The sequence below is a fragment of the Eurytemora carolleeae genome, unplaced genomic scaffold (genome assembly GCF_000591075.1).
Source record: "Eurytemora carolleeae unplaced genomic scaffold, Eaff_2.0 scaffold2206, whole genome shotgun sequence".
Taxonomy (NCBI): Eukaryota; Metazoa; Arthropoda; class Copepoda; order Calanoida; family Temoridae; genus Eurytemora; species Eurytemora carolleeae.
The window spans coordinates 7,556-24,799 of NW_019398092.1; the positions used below are offsets into that span (position 1 = coordinate 7,556).

General features: G+C 32.0%; 1 protein-coding gene across 1 annotated transcript; it reads right to left on the minus strand.

Moving 5' to 3' along the window:
- Positions 1-1,147: 1,147 nt before the first annotated feature.
- On the minus strand, positions 1,148-14,841 carry LOC111716792 (uncharacterized; the record flags this gene model as incomplete). The annotated part of the gene is given in 9 exon segments (XM_023492276.1): positions 1,148-1,229; positions 2,689-2,877; positions 3,353-3,417; positions 5,086-5,175; positions 9,642-9,700; positions 9,810-9,932; positions 11,005-11,084; positions 14,114-14,188; positions 14,822-14,841. Coding segments are annotated over 6 exon segments (496 nt in total), but the record flags the coding sequence as incomplete, so codon positions are not given.
- Between the last annotated feature and the right edge of the window lie 2,403 nt (positions 14,842-17,244).

A 17,244-nucleotide genomic window follows, 5' to 3' on the forward strand; every position in this document is an offset into this window, starting at 1 on the left:
AAATGGAAATAAGGGAAACGAATTCAGATTATCAGATGGAAAAAAGATAATTTGCAAGTATTCACTTTTTAAAAAATGTTTAAGACAATTATTATTCCTTGAGATTGTTTCTGTCACAAAGGTTAAAAACAAACTGTTTAGATGTACGTCGAACTAATTAACGAACTTTTGTGTAAATGAGGGGGAGGGGGGACGGCTTGTTCAAGGAGGGGTATTTAAACCTTTTAAAGAATTGGACATAAACAACTCTTTTTTAAAAAAGATACTGAATTACAGTTTACAATTTAATAAAAAACTATTTTATTCTGTTCAATCCTCTGAGTTCAGTCATAAACAATCTAGATTCTCGTACTTCAAGTAAACTTTCATTTAAGCGACTTTAATTTCACTTAATGATGGTAGATTCGGTACAGAGGGGGGGGGGCACAAAACTGAGGAAAAAGAAAATTAAATTAACAAATTTGTCTGTATGTTGAATGTTGTAATACACCAAAGTTACCTTGCTAAGTAAAATGGGTCTATGCATGCATACTGAAAAATTGTGTGCTTTCTGTTCATTGGATGAAACTTTCATGATTAGAAATTGAGACCAACAATCGTCTTTATTGTAGTATAAAATATATTTATATATATCTTTTAACTTACCTTAATTGTTTTATCATGAGATCCACTAACTATTCTAGAGGAATCGAATTGAAGACAACTTATACCCCCGGCATGTCCCTAAAATATATATGTACTTATCTATGTATTAATAAATGGTTTGTTATTCTTTTTTTCCCTAAAAATAATTTTTTTGAAGAATGACTCTGAATTTATTACTTTCAATCTCCAATTTCAAATACTAAAATAAAATAAAATTGGATTTCTCTCAGTCCTTATTTGGAAAAAAGTCATTTTTTTATCAAGGACTTTTCTTCCGGATATCTATATACAACTGACATTTGACGTAAACACTACCTGTTAAAAAACTTAAAAATCACGTTGATATGAAACGAATTTTTAAAATTAAAATCCTAAAAATATTAATGCAATTTATAGGCAATCTTGATCACAACCAGGTTTTAAGAGAAGAAAACATCAAAACAATTCTGATTTTTGATTGAATTCTGTTTTTTTGTTTTTGAAGCTATTCATCAAAACTCACCTACAATACTGAGAATAATAGAGAATTTATTTATTTTCTGCTCTCGTCGGAATACTTCTAGATCTAATATTTTTATCTGATCCTAAAACAAATCATATTTTCATACAGTGTGAACCAGAAACTGGTGGAATCCTCGTTGTTTTCTTTTTTCTTTAAATTAGGAAATACAGAGTTTTGTAATCTGCAGTCAAAAGTACCCTGAACATTGATATCTGTAAATTTCGGGTTATTTCAAGTGCAGTACCTACTTTTAATCAGCTAGAGCAGACTGTGCAGTACCTACTTTTAATCAGCTAGAGCAGACTGTGCAGTACCTACTTTTAATCAGCTAGAGCAGACTGTGCAGTACCTACTTTTAATAAGCTAGAGCAGACTGTGCAGTGTGCATTACAAATACAGATTATATAAGACAAAACGGTACGGTACACCTCTAGTGAAATGTATGTGGCCACAACAATTACAAAAGAAAGAAAAAACTATATAAATTCCACAGTTTTTAGTTTGAGAACCCAATTCATGAACCCCTTGACCAATTTGCCTCACATTTTGATTAGTAAACGGGACTCCACCAATTTCATTTTAACTGAAGAGTGAGAAAAATTAAATTGTATGCATACTAGGAACTAATTTGCCTAGGGTGCTCATAGTAACTTCGCCGTTTACCCGCGCTTTTTCGTAAATAACGATGCTGCAGGGTGTCCTTTTAATTTGCTGTAACTTTGTTACTGCTTGGAATTTTTCCAATCTGTAAAAATATTTGAGTAATCAAAATATGAAAGTACAATTTGTTTTATAACTGGATTCACTTCTATTCTTCAACAAGTATAAAAAATTACCGCCATTTTCTCAAATGCATAATTCAGCTCTAGTGAAAAAATGGACTAAAACTCTTAGAAGTATTTCGGCCGCACTATAGTTTCATTAGAAGTATATATTTTTATTATCTGATTGCGCCGATTGAAGGATTCATAATGAGAGATGGAAAAATAGATGTTTCCGCCATAATATTTCTATTGGTTCAGAATAGACAACACACACATGACTGAACCCTGATTGGATCAGGCGCTAATGGACTCGGCAAAAAGGAGTGGCCGGGTTGACTTTAAAGAGGAATAACTCTTCAACTAATTAAGGAATCGACGAATTTTAAAAACTCTGAGGTAGCTCTTGAACTTGGCCATCTTCGTGCAAAATTAGTTTTATCTAACCCGCCTACCCAAAGAAAGGTGAAACTGCGCGTGAAACGTTTTATCGAAATACTGATGTATAGGAAAACTAAAATTGTGGTTTTTTTTAATTTTGGGTTAATATCTTTAGTTAAATCAACGTGACGACCCAAAAAATAAACTCTTCTTTGTTGCTTGTAACGAAATGTTTAGTTTTGCTTGTTTAATTTTCTTAAATTTTCAAAACTTCAAATAACAGAACTCTGAAAAGTAAAGGTTTGAAAAGTGTTCTCCACTTGCTGGGAATGAATTAAATTATGTTCACACCGTTATCCAATATTTTTATTTTTTATTTAATGAAGGACAAAAGGTTACCTGGTAGTGAAGTAGAGGATGTAAAAACTGATTGAATGTTTCGATATAATAAACAAGTAGGTCGTCTTCATATTCCCTAAAATCCTCCTCCGAAAGATTTGAATAGATGCAAGTAGAGACATCTATTGTTAAAGATTGAAAACAGACTTCTTGCCAATCAATTACAGCACAACTTACTTCACCGTCTTTCTAATCATACAAGATTCGATGTANGGGCTCCAGTGGGCTGGCTGAATTTACTTCATATTTGCATAAAGTAAACTAAGTAATGGTAATTATTTTTGCTTTAAAAATTCTATATTCTAATATTTTGTGCTGAACAGTTTTTAGAATTGAGGCTTTGCCATAACTCCGATTTTCTAATCCCTATATTTTTGCAACCCAATGTCGTAGACATATGATTTATCAAACTATGAATTCTGACAGATCCAATAATTAAAGTTATAAATATCAAAGGCCCATGCCATCAGTTTGCAAATTTGTGGCAAAACTCAATTTTTTTATATATTTCTTGGCAAACCGTATAACAAGACAAAAATTCGTCGACTTGAAATTACGAAAAAAAAAATATTTTAGTGATGGTCGTTTTCTCAGAATACTTAAACATGCATGGTATTAATATCAATGAACCAATTTAGCGCACAGTCCCTTTAGGTTTCAATACCTGTTTATAAAGCACAGCGTTGTTAGAAAACCTTCCATGAGACACAGTATTGAAAGTATCGGGTTCTATAAATAAAAAAACTTGAACATTAAACAAACCAAAAATCAAATCCAAATGAAATTTTGTATTGAAGAATGTCTGCAATCAAACACAAAAGTTTAGCAATTTCAAGTTGACAATAAGAAACCGTACTTCAAAACACAAGTGGGAAGACAGCTCAGCTTTCTTCAACATTTTTTATAAAAGGAAAACTCTAAATAAGATTGGAAAATTTAAATAAAAATCCTCTATAAAAATAAAAAAAGAAGAAGGGATCAAAAGAAAGTAGGGGGAAAGTATGGAGAAAAAGGTATACAAAAGAAAAAGAAAGCGAACTGAAAATAGATTAAGTTAAAGGGACTGTTTGCGAAAAACTAAAAGGGAGTCAGGATAAATCCGCCAAAAAAAGTTTAATTCGATCGCTAATAATTTTACTTCTATCTGTTGCATCTCGATTTATGTCCGAAAGTGTAGAACCCATACAAATTCACTTAATAAAAAGAAACACTCGGATCATATAAAATAAAGAATATTATGAAATTCATTGCAAGGATTCGAAAAGAACAGAATATCTGAATGATATTGAAATATTGAATTTAATTTAATTTTTCGCGAACACTTATTTTAAAGATATTGATAAGAATAATTAAACCAATTAAAAAGGTGAAAGAGTCTGGAAAAGTTCAAAATCAATGAAAAATACCGTTTAAGCCTTTTTATGCTTTAATATCTAAAATATATAACCTAAGTATAAAATATCATGACCCAAAGTTTACCTCGTTTCCACAAATATATTGAAAATTTCTTTGAGCTTTTTTAATTTAGAAATTGTATAAAACATTTATTTGCTATTCTACAGCGCTTTCTTCAAAAGCTTTGACCAATATCGGAAATACAATTCTATCTTTTACACTTTTACATCAACAGTTCACATTAAGCTAAATTTCATTCATTCCAGTTTAAAGCATAAATGTTTTGAAACATTTATTTTTAAAAAATTCTTTAAAATAAAACCAAGTTTTGAAATCTTTTTTCTCGCTCTTTACTCATGAGTGCAAAAAAAAAGTTTGTTTGTCAAAAGGTTTCTATATATACAATTCGGGCTAGGAAAAGTTCCGCTAATGAAACGGAGTTTTTCAAAAATTAACGGAAGAGCCCTTTAACGAACGACAAAAACCGTTAATTTTTAAAGCGTTAACGAAATGGGTTAGACGTTTTGAAGTAAAAAAGGGTTGAAAACGACAACGAAATTGATTGCTTTTAAATAAAAAAATAAAAAATAGATAATCATGTATGATTATAAGCGTGTACTCTGTGTACTCTGTATATATACCTATACTATACCTTTACTCTGTATTTAACTATACTCTATATTTACCTGCACTCTGTATTTACCTGTACTCTGTATTTACCTGTACTCTGTATATACCTGTACTTTGTATAAAACTGTACTTAGTATTTACCTGTATTCTGTATATAACCGTATTTTGGATATACCTTTACTCTGTATATAACTGTACTCCGTTATTACCTGTACTTTGTATATACCTGTACTCTTTGAATACCTGAACTTTGTATTTACCTGTACTCTGTATATGTTATACTCGTACTTCCTATACTCCTTTTAGTGGGTAGTGGAGTACCCTGTATATACCTGTACCCGCACAGTGGGTAGTGAAGTGCTATAAATTTACCTGTACTCTGTATTGTGGTAAGTGGAGTACTATGTATGTACTCCTCTGCTCTGAGTACAGTCTGAAGTTGGGATTCAGAAAGAACAACCTCTAATAAAAGAGTAATGCACAATTAAATAAAACAGATTGAAAAAGATTAATACACAATTATATAAAGTAGATTGAAAAGGATTAATACACAATTAAATAAAGTAGATTGAAAAGGATTAATACACAATTATATAAAGTAGATTGAAAAGGATTAATACACAATTAAATAAAACAGATTGAAAAGGATTAATACATAATTACATAAAGTAGATTGAAAAGGATTAATACACAATTATATAAAGTAGATTGAAAAGGATTAATACACAATTATATAAAGTAGATTGAAAAGGATTAATACACAATTATATGAAGTAGATTGAAAAGGAGTAATACACAATTACATAAAGTAGATTGAAAAGGATTAATACATAATTATATAAAGTAGATTGAAAAGGAGTAATACACAATTATATAAAGTAGATTGAAAAGGATTAATACATAATTATATAAAGTAGATTGAAAAGGAGTAATACACAATTATATAAAGTAGATTGAAAAGGAGTAATACACAATTATATAAAGTAGATTGAAAAGGAGTAATACACAATTATATAAAAAAGTTGAAAAATAATTTATTGCCAATTTTACAACTTTTGGAAGACTAATCTTAGTCTGAGGAAATATGTGAAATCTCCAAAAAGTAGAGGTTTTAAGAATATTTCCCTCCAATTCTAAACATTAAAGAAAATTACATATTTGTTTTTTAGTATTTTTTACGCATGGACTCACAATTTATAGGGATAACAATGGTTAATTTTATACTAAAATAAAATAGGTTTCAAGGAAAAAGATATTGGTTTTAGACAAAAAAAAACATTTTTAGGCATCTTTCTTAATTCGATTTAAGGCAAGAAAACTTAGAGACGACCAAAAAATGTGTCATGATCTTTACAAGCGATTTAATAGCCAAGTAAAAAAAAAGGTTACACGACTTTTATAAGCGTGCAAGATCATAGCACACTTCATTTGACTTGTTAATCCTATTTGGATTTTTTGTCTAATTTTCCTACATAGAACCAAATAGAACAAAATCATATAAACTTGAACGGGTTCTCTTTAAAACCCTAGAATGTTTTCCCTCTGCCTTATTTCCAAAAATATGGAATTCATAATTTTTAAATAAATATATCTCAATAGATTAAATGTAATTCTCATAACCAAGAAAATATGATATGTCGTGTATAGTGTAGATTAAAGATACATTTTTCCATTTACAAGAATTACAAATACTTAATTCGATTGATGTGAATAACTAATCTCTCGGTTGGCAATAAATAGACTGTCGCATTCTACAAATCAATTTACATGTATTGTATATTTTTGTGATACATTTTTATAAGTTTACAGATACTATCCATAAATTATAAAAAGTAAACTTGTAATGTAAATATTGATAGAAGAAATAATGAAAATTGGCTTTGAAAGCATTATACAATCACCAGCATTTTTTTTAAATTACGATAAGAATGTTAGAAATATATAAAATGTGAGCTATTGCACAATTTTCACCAAAATTTTACATGCAATCGAGATATTCTGAACAACATGTTGGAGTGTTAAGTTTATGATTTAAAGCCTTGAACTTTGAAAATTTACCTACACGTTTGTTAAAAAAAGGTCCTATCTTTAACCCATTGATGTTTACCATTTGGTAACGATTACAAATCAAATCACAGTTGTTTAGTTTTAACTCTCTCACGATTGGTTTCTTATGAATAACTTTAAAACGGCATACATTAGAACATTAAAAACTTCTTTTTCAACATAATAGTTGTAAAAAATTTTTAATTAAATTTCTTTTTTTCATGCGTAGGGTAGGGAGGAGACGGCCAAAAGGCCGCAGGTCGGTGTATAAAAAAAATGTTGATAATTTTTTTTATCACTTAAGCTACAATGCTAAGATTTATATTTCTAAAAGGCCCTTGAAAAGGGATTTAATAACATGTGTCGTATGTTATTATTTATTAAAAGTAAAAATAACTATTTTGAACATTTTTTTCGACATACTTTTAAAACTTTTTTAGAATCCTTCCTCACAAACTAACCATTAACGTTGTCTATTTTTTTTAATGAGCTGGCCTTGAAAAGTTGGACTATGGACAGGTATCAGAGCTGGCCTTAAAAATTTGGACCATGGACATGTATCACACTCTTCTATCTCAACTCTAAGGGCACAATCATAAGGGGTGGTGGAAAACACCCCCACCCAATCTATATTAGACTAAAATAGCCTAATCGGATAAGGTTAAAATATGCGGAGAAAAATGGTTGCAACGTATTAATACTTGTCAGAAATGCAAGGTTTACTTAACTAATATCAAGTTTTTTTGTAAGTATAGAAACAGCAGAATAAAAGTTAACAAATGAAATAAACTAGGCCGTTCATGAAAAAACCATAATCATAAAATGCTAACCGAAAAAATTTTTCTTGACATAAAATATCTACCGTTCTTTTGAACAAATCTTCGTTAGAGAAGGCCGTCGTTTTCGTGAACGAACAAAATATTTCAAAATTAAAGAATTTTTTTTGTGAACAATGGTGTCATTTAGAAATATTAGCAAACGATGGACAAACAAATTGGATTGTTCAGAGATATAAAAAAACGATATTTTATTTCAAAATAAACGAGAAAAACAAAATTAAGGATTTAAAAACGTATAAGATGTTTAGCCTTTTATTGATAAATTATACTGTTAACTAAATTTTATATGATATAAAAACTATTGTGTTAAACTGAACGAACAATTTTTTCTAACTTTTAAAAAACTATTGGTATTTTACTGAAGGTACGATTGTTCTGATAGAACAAACGATCTCACTTAACGAATGATTTTATTGAATGTTTATTCTTGTTAGAAAAGGAACCAAATAGACAGAAAAGAAATCATACTAATAAAAACGAACGAATAAACATTTGTACTGAAAGATTGAACAAAACTAAAGCTATGCCTTGTTAACGAACGATGAACAAACGAACTAGAAAAAAAAAGAATGCGCCCATCTCTAATCTTCATCATTGACAAACAGCAACTTGATAAACACATGAAAACACATAGAGTAAACCAAATAGATTATCAAGTACAATAGTTTGCAACAGAGAAATGGACAAAATGTACACGACGTCACAAGTGTCAAATATAACAAAGATAACGAAATTTTTCTCGCATTAGTTTACATGACTTCCAAAATTAAATAAAAAAGTGTAAAAACAGAAAGTATAGAGCACATTATATTGCAATAATTTTACTGTAAGATAAGCACTTTATTCTAAATTATCACTATAATTAATGATTTTGTCGGACACAAAAACCGAGTTGACACAATTGTGACGTCAGAATACAGCTGTACTGAGAGTGTACACATTCTACTTTGCCGTCTATTGTACTAGAATATATTTGGAGTAAACTAAAAGTTCAAAAATAAGATAGAAACAACCGGACAGAGAAAAAAAAGTTTAAACGTGCTCAGTCCTACTTGTGAGAGATACAAAAATACTAATTTTATAATAGTTTTCTAATCTAGTACTTAATTAATGACTATTAATTCAATTAATATCACTAAATCTGGATCCTCTGCTGATTTCTAATCTAATAGTTTATTTTTCCGTTGAAAATATGACAGGTTCTGCATAAAAATTACATATTTTTATGATTTCTATTAATTATCAACGGAAGGAGAGCAGCCATAGCAATCTGTTTTCAGGTTGGTCTCCTGGCAGTTTACCGTGGTATCAATTGGAACTGAATTGATGTGATAAGTCGTGGGACTGGGTTTGGAGAAGACGGAGGAACTGGGTCAGATTTGCTCAATTAACATGTTATATATTTGGTTCTTGATTTGAGACAGTAGGCAGAAAACAGAAACAGAGGCGCCAGGAACTATATTGCATTCCTAATTTTTTTGCGTTGCAAAAAAAATTAGCAAAAGTTTAAGGTCAACCCATTAACAATACCTTTTCCAAAAAAAGCAATGCCAGAGCACTGATTTTTATAAGCAGGATTTAAAAAATGCAAATTGCTTGACTTAAAAATCCATTGTCATAGAAAAAAAAATTATGTGTATGCAGTTAAAAAAATGACGATTAACTAGAGCATGACAAGGGAGTTTAATAGGTTCCCTATGATTGTGTTTGCTTTATTGACTGTTTTCTCTATCGACTTTTTGCTCTATTAATTGTTAGCTCTATTTACTGTTTGCTCTTTTGACTGTTTGCTCTAATGACTGTTTGCCCTATTGACTATTTGCTCTATTGACTGTTTTCTCTACTGACTGTTTGCTCTATTAATTGTTAGCTCTATTGACTGTTTGTTATATTGACTGTTTCCTCTATTGACTGTCTGCTATGATGACTGTATTGACGGTTTGCTTTATTTACTGTTATTCCTCTATTTGCTATTTCAAAGCAATTTAGCATTAGTACAATGACTTGTTAATAATAATAAAAAAAATATTTAACATAATTTACCTTTGGCACTTTGTAAATTAAGTAAAGCTCGTTCTTTTCTTTCATCTAAGATTTCATTCCTGGGAAAAAGATTAAAAATTTTAAATCTTTAAATTTGGCAATATGATATGTTTTCTTGTTATTCGATATCATAAAAAATCAAATTTGGTTCATAAAAAACATATTTACCCTGTTTTCATGAGTCTCTGTAAGCTGTTTGTAGAGAATTGTTTGGTTTGGTTTGTTGAAGTTTTAAACCGGTTTTCTTTCTTGCTGTTTGTCTCGTTGTTCTGTGTAGACAAGTAGACTCCTCTGCATGAAACAACAAGGATATCCAGAGGGGCGTAAGCCGTAAACAGAAAATGGGGCAGTGGGGACTAAGCCCTCCTAGCTCTGGAAAAGTCAAATATGCAATTATCAGGAGGATTTCTAACACGATCCACACTGAGATCCCCAATCAAGATTTGAGGCAAATTGGTCAGGGGTTTCATGAGTTTTGAACTATGATGGTTATATTTATAAAAACAAAGCAGCGATTACTACTTTTTAAAGCACCAGACCGTTTTTTAAGCCGCTACAGCAAGCGGTATCGTCAATAAATATGTATTTATAAGTTCATTTAATGCATTCCTGAAAATGTTTTGATTATTTGAGTGCTGGCTAAGTATGTAATTGTAAATCCACGATGAATGATATATTCAGTTGAGATTTCAATATGACGTCTGTTTCGCCAAATACTGATAAGAACAAAATTATTAAACATCATATTTTCAATTGGCTCAAAATAATTTTTCTTTCGTGTTTTATTTTAAGCTGAACCATCATACATTATTATTTTGTGTTTTGTGTTTGAAAATAAATACTATAACTATAACTATATTAACTATAAAGAAATAACTATACTGGATAATCAGATAAATAAGATTTCAAATTCTAGAATATAAAAGTCATCACAAAAATATTATTTTTTCCATTTCGTGTAATCTCTAAGTTAATTAAGCACGCAAATATAGAAAATATGTCGTATATAGAATACATTTTGTATCCTATGCTAGATATATCTGGATTGTAGATATATGATATATTATATAATCTTTTTAGACATTCTTTCTTTTGAAAATACGGGATTTCCATAACTAATTTGGAATTTGAACTTTTAATTTAAAATAAAATTCTTAATTTAACTTTAAAGCGCAAAAAAAATAATTAAAATCAACTAATAAATATACCTATCTTAAGACAAAAAAGTTTAAATCAACTACTAAAGAAAAACCAAAAATGTTAATATTGCATAACTTCCATACTCAATTGAAGCTAATTGTTTTATCTTAATTCAAATTTAGCTAGAACCTAGAAAACAAACCTACGTGAATATCTTGTTTCCCTAGCATGTAGGTCAGCTAGGAAGCACAGACAAGGTTTGATATTCTCCGCATCAAGTAGGCTAGGTATTCTGCTGTATCCCTAAATTTGATTTAAACAAATTGAGGCCGAATTTAAAGAATTTGAGCCGCGGTTTAAATTTAAGCCGCGGCTTAATTGTAATTGGTATCACTTAAAAATGTATTTAAAATTTTTCCAGATTTAAGCCGGCGCTCAATTTAAACAGGGTTTTGGCGAATTTAAGCCGAGACTTAAATTCTTTAAATTCGGCATCAAATGCCGGATTTAAAGAATTTTTAGCGGCGGCTTAAATTTAAGCCGCTACTCAAATATGGTTTGTTTCACTTAAAATTGTATTTAATGTTTCAAGATTTAAGCTGGAACTCAATTGAAACCGGTTTTTGGTGGATTTAAGACACGGCTCAAATTCATTAAATTCGGACACTGTTCTTGTAATTTCAAGAGCCGATCAAGTTAAGGAAAGGCTTGTCCGATTCAACGCCTTTATCTAATCAGAGTAATGAGAAAGATATTGTCGTTTTTTTAATCGAGCAGTATCCTTTTTTGTTGCAGTTGAAGATATTAATTTTTAAAGAGAACACATGGTTATATCATTTTTTTTACTTTTATTGGCACTGATATCGGATAAGCTGCGTTATCATTGAAAATTTGCTAATTGTTTTCTGTTTATGTTTATATTTCAGGATTTGCATAATTTTCCCATTTATTCCAAAAGTTCACAAACTTCACAATAAACATTTGTTTTACTTACCAAAGTAATTTACTCTCTACTGCTTTAAACTGTAATCTTTGTCTTTGATCTTTGAATTTTGTTGGGACATTTAGTCGTTTAGATCTCAAATTTATGAAAATAAAAACCAAAATTGTCGAAATCTGAACAAAATTAATCACATCTCTGATAGTATTGAAAGCACAACAAAAGACAGAGCACATTCTAGAAATGCCAAGAATAGGCATATTTTGTTACCCTAACTAACTTTTACTTCTAAAATTAGGTTTGTAAATAAATGTCGCAAATTATTTCATCAAAGGCGACCTTAAAGTTGCCTTGCTACTGTCATGTTTTGTGGGACACCATGCACTAGGTGAAAATATAAAACTAAAGCTTATGTCTTAACTCTAGGTTGTGTATGACTAGTATACATTATGTCGAAAATCACTTTACCTTACACTCCAACTTGTCTATGACCCCTATACCTTACACTTTAGGTTGTCTAGTACCAGTGTACCTTATACTCCAGACTGTCTTTGACCATTATACCTTATTCTTCAGGTTTTCAATGACTAGTATACCTTATACTCGTTGCTGTCAATGACCACTTATGACCACTATGCCCAACCCTCAACCCTTCAGGTTGTCCTTGAACACCATACTTTATGCTCCTGGTTGTTTGTGACCACTTTATCAAATGCTCCAGGTTATCTATGACCACCATACTTTATGCTCAAGGTTGTCAGTGACCACTATACTATACCTAATGCTCCAGGTTGTCTATATATACATTACACTCCAGGGGTCAGTGACCACTATTCTTTATACTCCAGGTTGTCTATGGCTGGTATAAATTATACTCCAGGTTTTTATGACCAATACCCTGTACTCCAGTTGTCAGTGACCAGTTTACCTCATACTGCAGGTTGTCTATGAGCATACATTATACTACGAGTTGTCTAAGACAACTAACCCTTATTCTTCAGGTTGTCTTTGATCACTACACCTGATACTCCAGGAGTTATATGACATCATGCCTTCAACTCCAATTTTCAGTGACCACTTATACTTTCTGGTCCAGGCTATCAATTACCATCATAGCTTATACTCCCAGTTGTCTATGACCCCTATACCTTACACTTTAGGTTGTCAATGTCCAGTACACCTTACACTTCAGGTTGCCAGTGACCACTATACATTACACTTCATGTTGTCTTTGACAATTATACCTTATTCAGGTTGTCTATGACCTAGGGCTGGGCGTGTTCCTGGTGGAATGATTGTTCTTTCCCGAGAACAAACGGAACAATCAAGAACAATCCCATTGTTAAAAAAAACGCTTAGAACGCGTTCTTAAAAATATTGGAACGATTAGTAAAAGAACGGAACAGAACGGAACAGGAATTGCTTGAAAAGAACAGTTAAAATCGTTAACGCGTTCTTAATATCAAGAACATGTTCTAAGTTGGGAACACATTTAAACAAGGAATGTGTTCAAAATCCAATAGAAATAGTTAAAGATGTTTTTATTTAATTACCTGACCCCCCTTTACTCCCCCCACTTTAAACCAGCCATCACCCCCCCCCCTTCCCCGGTCTCTGCTAAACTGACAACACAGCAGGTTTCAGTTTAACTTCTGTATATCGTACATATTAAGGATATTAGGACGATCCCGCCCCTCCCCCTGCTCTCACAAAATTATACATTGCTCAGCCCAGAAATTATCTAAACTTATTCTTTTAACCCTAAATTTAAAATATTTAATTTAAAGGATTAAACGGGAGGGAACAGAACGAGAACGGAACGATAAAAAAAGAGGAACAAGAACGGAACGATTTAGCTGAAGGCCCTCGTTCTAGAACGGAACGGAACGATTTCAAAAAAGTCGGAACATGCCCAGCCCAACTATGACCCTATTCCTCACACTCTAGGTTGTCAATGAACAGTATACTTTATACTCCTTTACACTTCAGGTTGTCTATGACCTCCAAACCTTACACCCTAGGTTGTCAATTGCCATTATAGTTTATGCTCTGCAGGACTGTCAATGATCAGTATACTGTATTCTCTATTATGTCTTATGACCACTATACATTACACTTCAGGTTCTCTATGACCAGCATACCTTATAATCCAGGTTGTCTATGACAACTGTATCTTATACTCCAGGTGTCAATGATGACTGTACCTTACACTCTAGATTTTCAATGACCATCATACCTTATGCTCCAGGTTGTCTATGACCACCAAATCTTACACTTAAAGTTGTCAGTGACCACTTTGACTTAAATTCCTGGTTGTCTATGACCACCAAATCTTACACTGTGCTCTATGGCCACTTTACTTTATACTCCAGGTTGTCTATGACCACTACACCTTATGCTCCAGGTTCTCTATGACCAGTGTTGTTGAGTATCCAGGTAGATGCTGAGCATGGTAGCAGATGCTCACCTTTAAATCATTTATTTATTTGTTCAGCTTATTATAGAAACAAAATAAGAGCAGGCAAAATAGGGATTGTAAATGTGAAGTGTTGTGAAAATGTATAGATAATATAATTTAAGAGGTAAAGAAAATCGCAACTTTTCCCTTAATTAACAAAGCTGAGTTTTATCTAATAACAATTTTACAAAAAAGTTACCACCCGGAAAACGTTGGACAAGCAAATATTTCAATAAATAAAACAGGTGAATTATATCAAATTTATCATGCAATATTTCAAAATAAATTATATGAAAAATTTGTAAAATTTCAGAAACAAAAAACCAGCTGATGGTAAAATAAGCATAAAATACAAAATAAGGAAATATTCTCAATAAACTCCGGTTGTTGCATTTATATTGTTTATCCACACAAATTCAAAATGTCTATTATCTATATCTTCACACTTGAGTAACTTTGATATTTCAAACTACAGTGGTCAACCTTTATATTTTTAACAAGGCCTTTTCAAGTTACAGGTTTTACATTATCACTATGCTTTGAAAACGACATTTCATAAATTCTTGTCTTAAAATCTCTTGATCGATTATATTTTAGTATTTTCATGCCTTTATTGAATAATTTTAAATAAAAAATAAATGCCTGTAGAGGTTCAACTGCAGGTATCTACAAACAAATAAAAATGTATATTAATATATAAATTTATAAATGAATTAAATATAGTAGGGATTAAAATAGAAAAGTGTTATTTAATCCCCTTTTCCTATACAATCTATACTAGTTTAGTTTCAGCCCCTCTACCTTTATAATCCTTCCCAGTGTAGTATAATCCCCTCTACCTATACAATCTATACTAGTTTATTTTCAGCCCTTCTACCTATACAATCTATACTAGTTTATTTTCAGCCCTTCTACCTATACAATCTATACTAGTTTATTTTCAGCCCTTCTACCTTCATAATCCATCCTAGTTTAGTTTAATCCCCTCTACCTATATAATCCATACAAGTTTAGTACAATCCCCTCTACATTTATAATCCATCCTAGTTTAGTTTCAGCCCTTCTACCTTTATAATCCTTCCTAGTGTAGTATAATCCCCTCTACCTATACAATCTATACTAGTTTATTTTCAGCCCTTCTACCTATACAATCTATACTAGTTTAGTTTAATTCCCTCTACCTATATAATCCACCCTAGTTTAGTATAATCTCCTCTACCTATATAATCCACCCTAGTTTAGTATAATCCCCTCTACCTATATAAACCCTCCTAGTTTAGTGTAATCCCCACTAAATATATAATCCACCCTAGTTTAGTGTAATCCCCTCTACCTATATAATCTATATGTAATAAATATCGCGTAATTGTAATAAATCTGTAAACCTGTACTACATTGTACATTATTAATTATTGTAACAATGGGTGATTTTGTTGATCTTTTACGATCAGCGATTCAAGGATCTTTTTAGATCACTGAAATCATAGCTGGCTAGGGGCATAACCCCCCCCCCCCTTTATACCATTCGGTTGGACTTTTGAATCCTATTTTGAATTCTAACGGATTTATTTGAGTTTGCATGTGAATTCTATAAATAACCCAAGCCAAGCTGAAAGTTCCGTTATTCCAGAAGCACGGGGGCTGGGGGGCTAGCCGGCCAGCTCCAGGGGAACTAGGGTTAAATGAGAGCCCAGGGTGGAGCGAAATGAAGGGAAAAGAATCAGTTGATCATCAGCTCCCTTAAACTGAGGTTCCCTTGAAGATTACCCATCACTCTGAAACTGCTTCAATTCTTAATATTTTATTAGTATAGTATCAACCGTTTTATTTTTGTATCTTTGTAAATAATAAACTGTAGGAAAAACATTAATAATACAAGTGTTTGCATTGATTTATTTTCTTTCATATACAATATGGTGACAAGTTCAAAAATTGGAAGCCCAAATAGCAACACTCGTTTTTAATAATATTCGGCGAAATAGTTTTCTAACATTTCGGCACACCCTAACTGAAAGCTAGACGCCAACTCATTGTCCAGCACAGTTAACTGTTACTTTTTGAATTGTGATCATTTCACTGAATTTCTAAGGTAAAACGACGTTATTTTTCTTTTCTTTAATAATCTATAAGTTTATGAGTATGGCGAAAATATTTTCATCAAACTTTAATGTTCGTTTCGACAGATTGACGTAGTTAATTAGACACGAGTTAAGATAACATGTTAGAAACACAGACGGACAAAATGTTGTTTAAATTCCAACATCTTGTTCAACCGTACTCCATTCTTGTATTCTTTGGATGGAGAACAACGTCCCTGAACAACGGGGACCTGGGGGTAGACCTGATTGGTTCCTTAGCTGGCTGAAGGAGGTGTTTTTGCCGGCATCCCGTGACCCGTTAGCATCCCAAATTGAGCAGTTTGAAAATGCAGTAGACCAAATCCCAAACATTGATGAGTTGGTTAAAAAGTCGTTAACCACAACCCTGTCCACGGAGGCAAGAATAATATTGCAGAAAGAGGATGACAAATCGAAGGTGCAACAACTGCTTAAAACTCAAATCCTGGCTATTGATGATGCAGTGTCTCCTATGCCATGGAGCCAGTTAACAGAGTCTGAGGCCAAAATCATCTCCAGAGTTGTGGAAAATATTCCACAACAAGATTTCTCTACCAGATCCCTCAAACACTGGTCTATCCACTTCTCTGACCTATTTGATAAATTCTTCATTTCAAGCAGGGTGGGCCGCATTGCTGTTATTTATAACAGCTGCTCCACCAGCTTAAAGCAACGTCTACTGGCGCTAGATGTCAGTAATGAAGCCCAGAAGGACTCCTACTCCTATCTGAGCTTACTGCAACTTATAACCACAGTAGTTCACAGCCCTGTCTCCAAGGACGAAGCCATGATGAATATTTACAAAGGTTTCCGCCAGGCTAGTTCGGAATCAGTTCAATCTTACCTACAGAAAGTATGTGATACGGCCGAGGAGGCCTATGGCCCCAGTTCAGGTTGGACAATGTCACAAGCGTCTCTCCTGCTTAAGAAGATATGTGAGGGTTTATG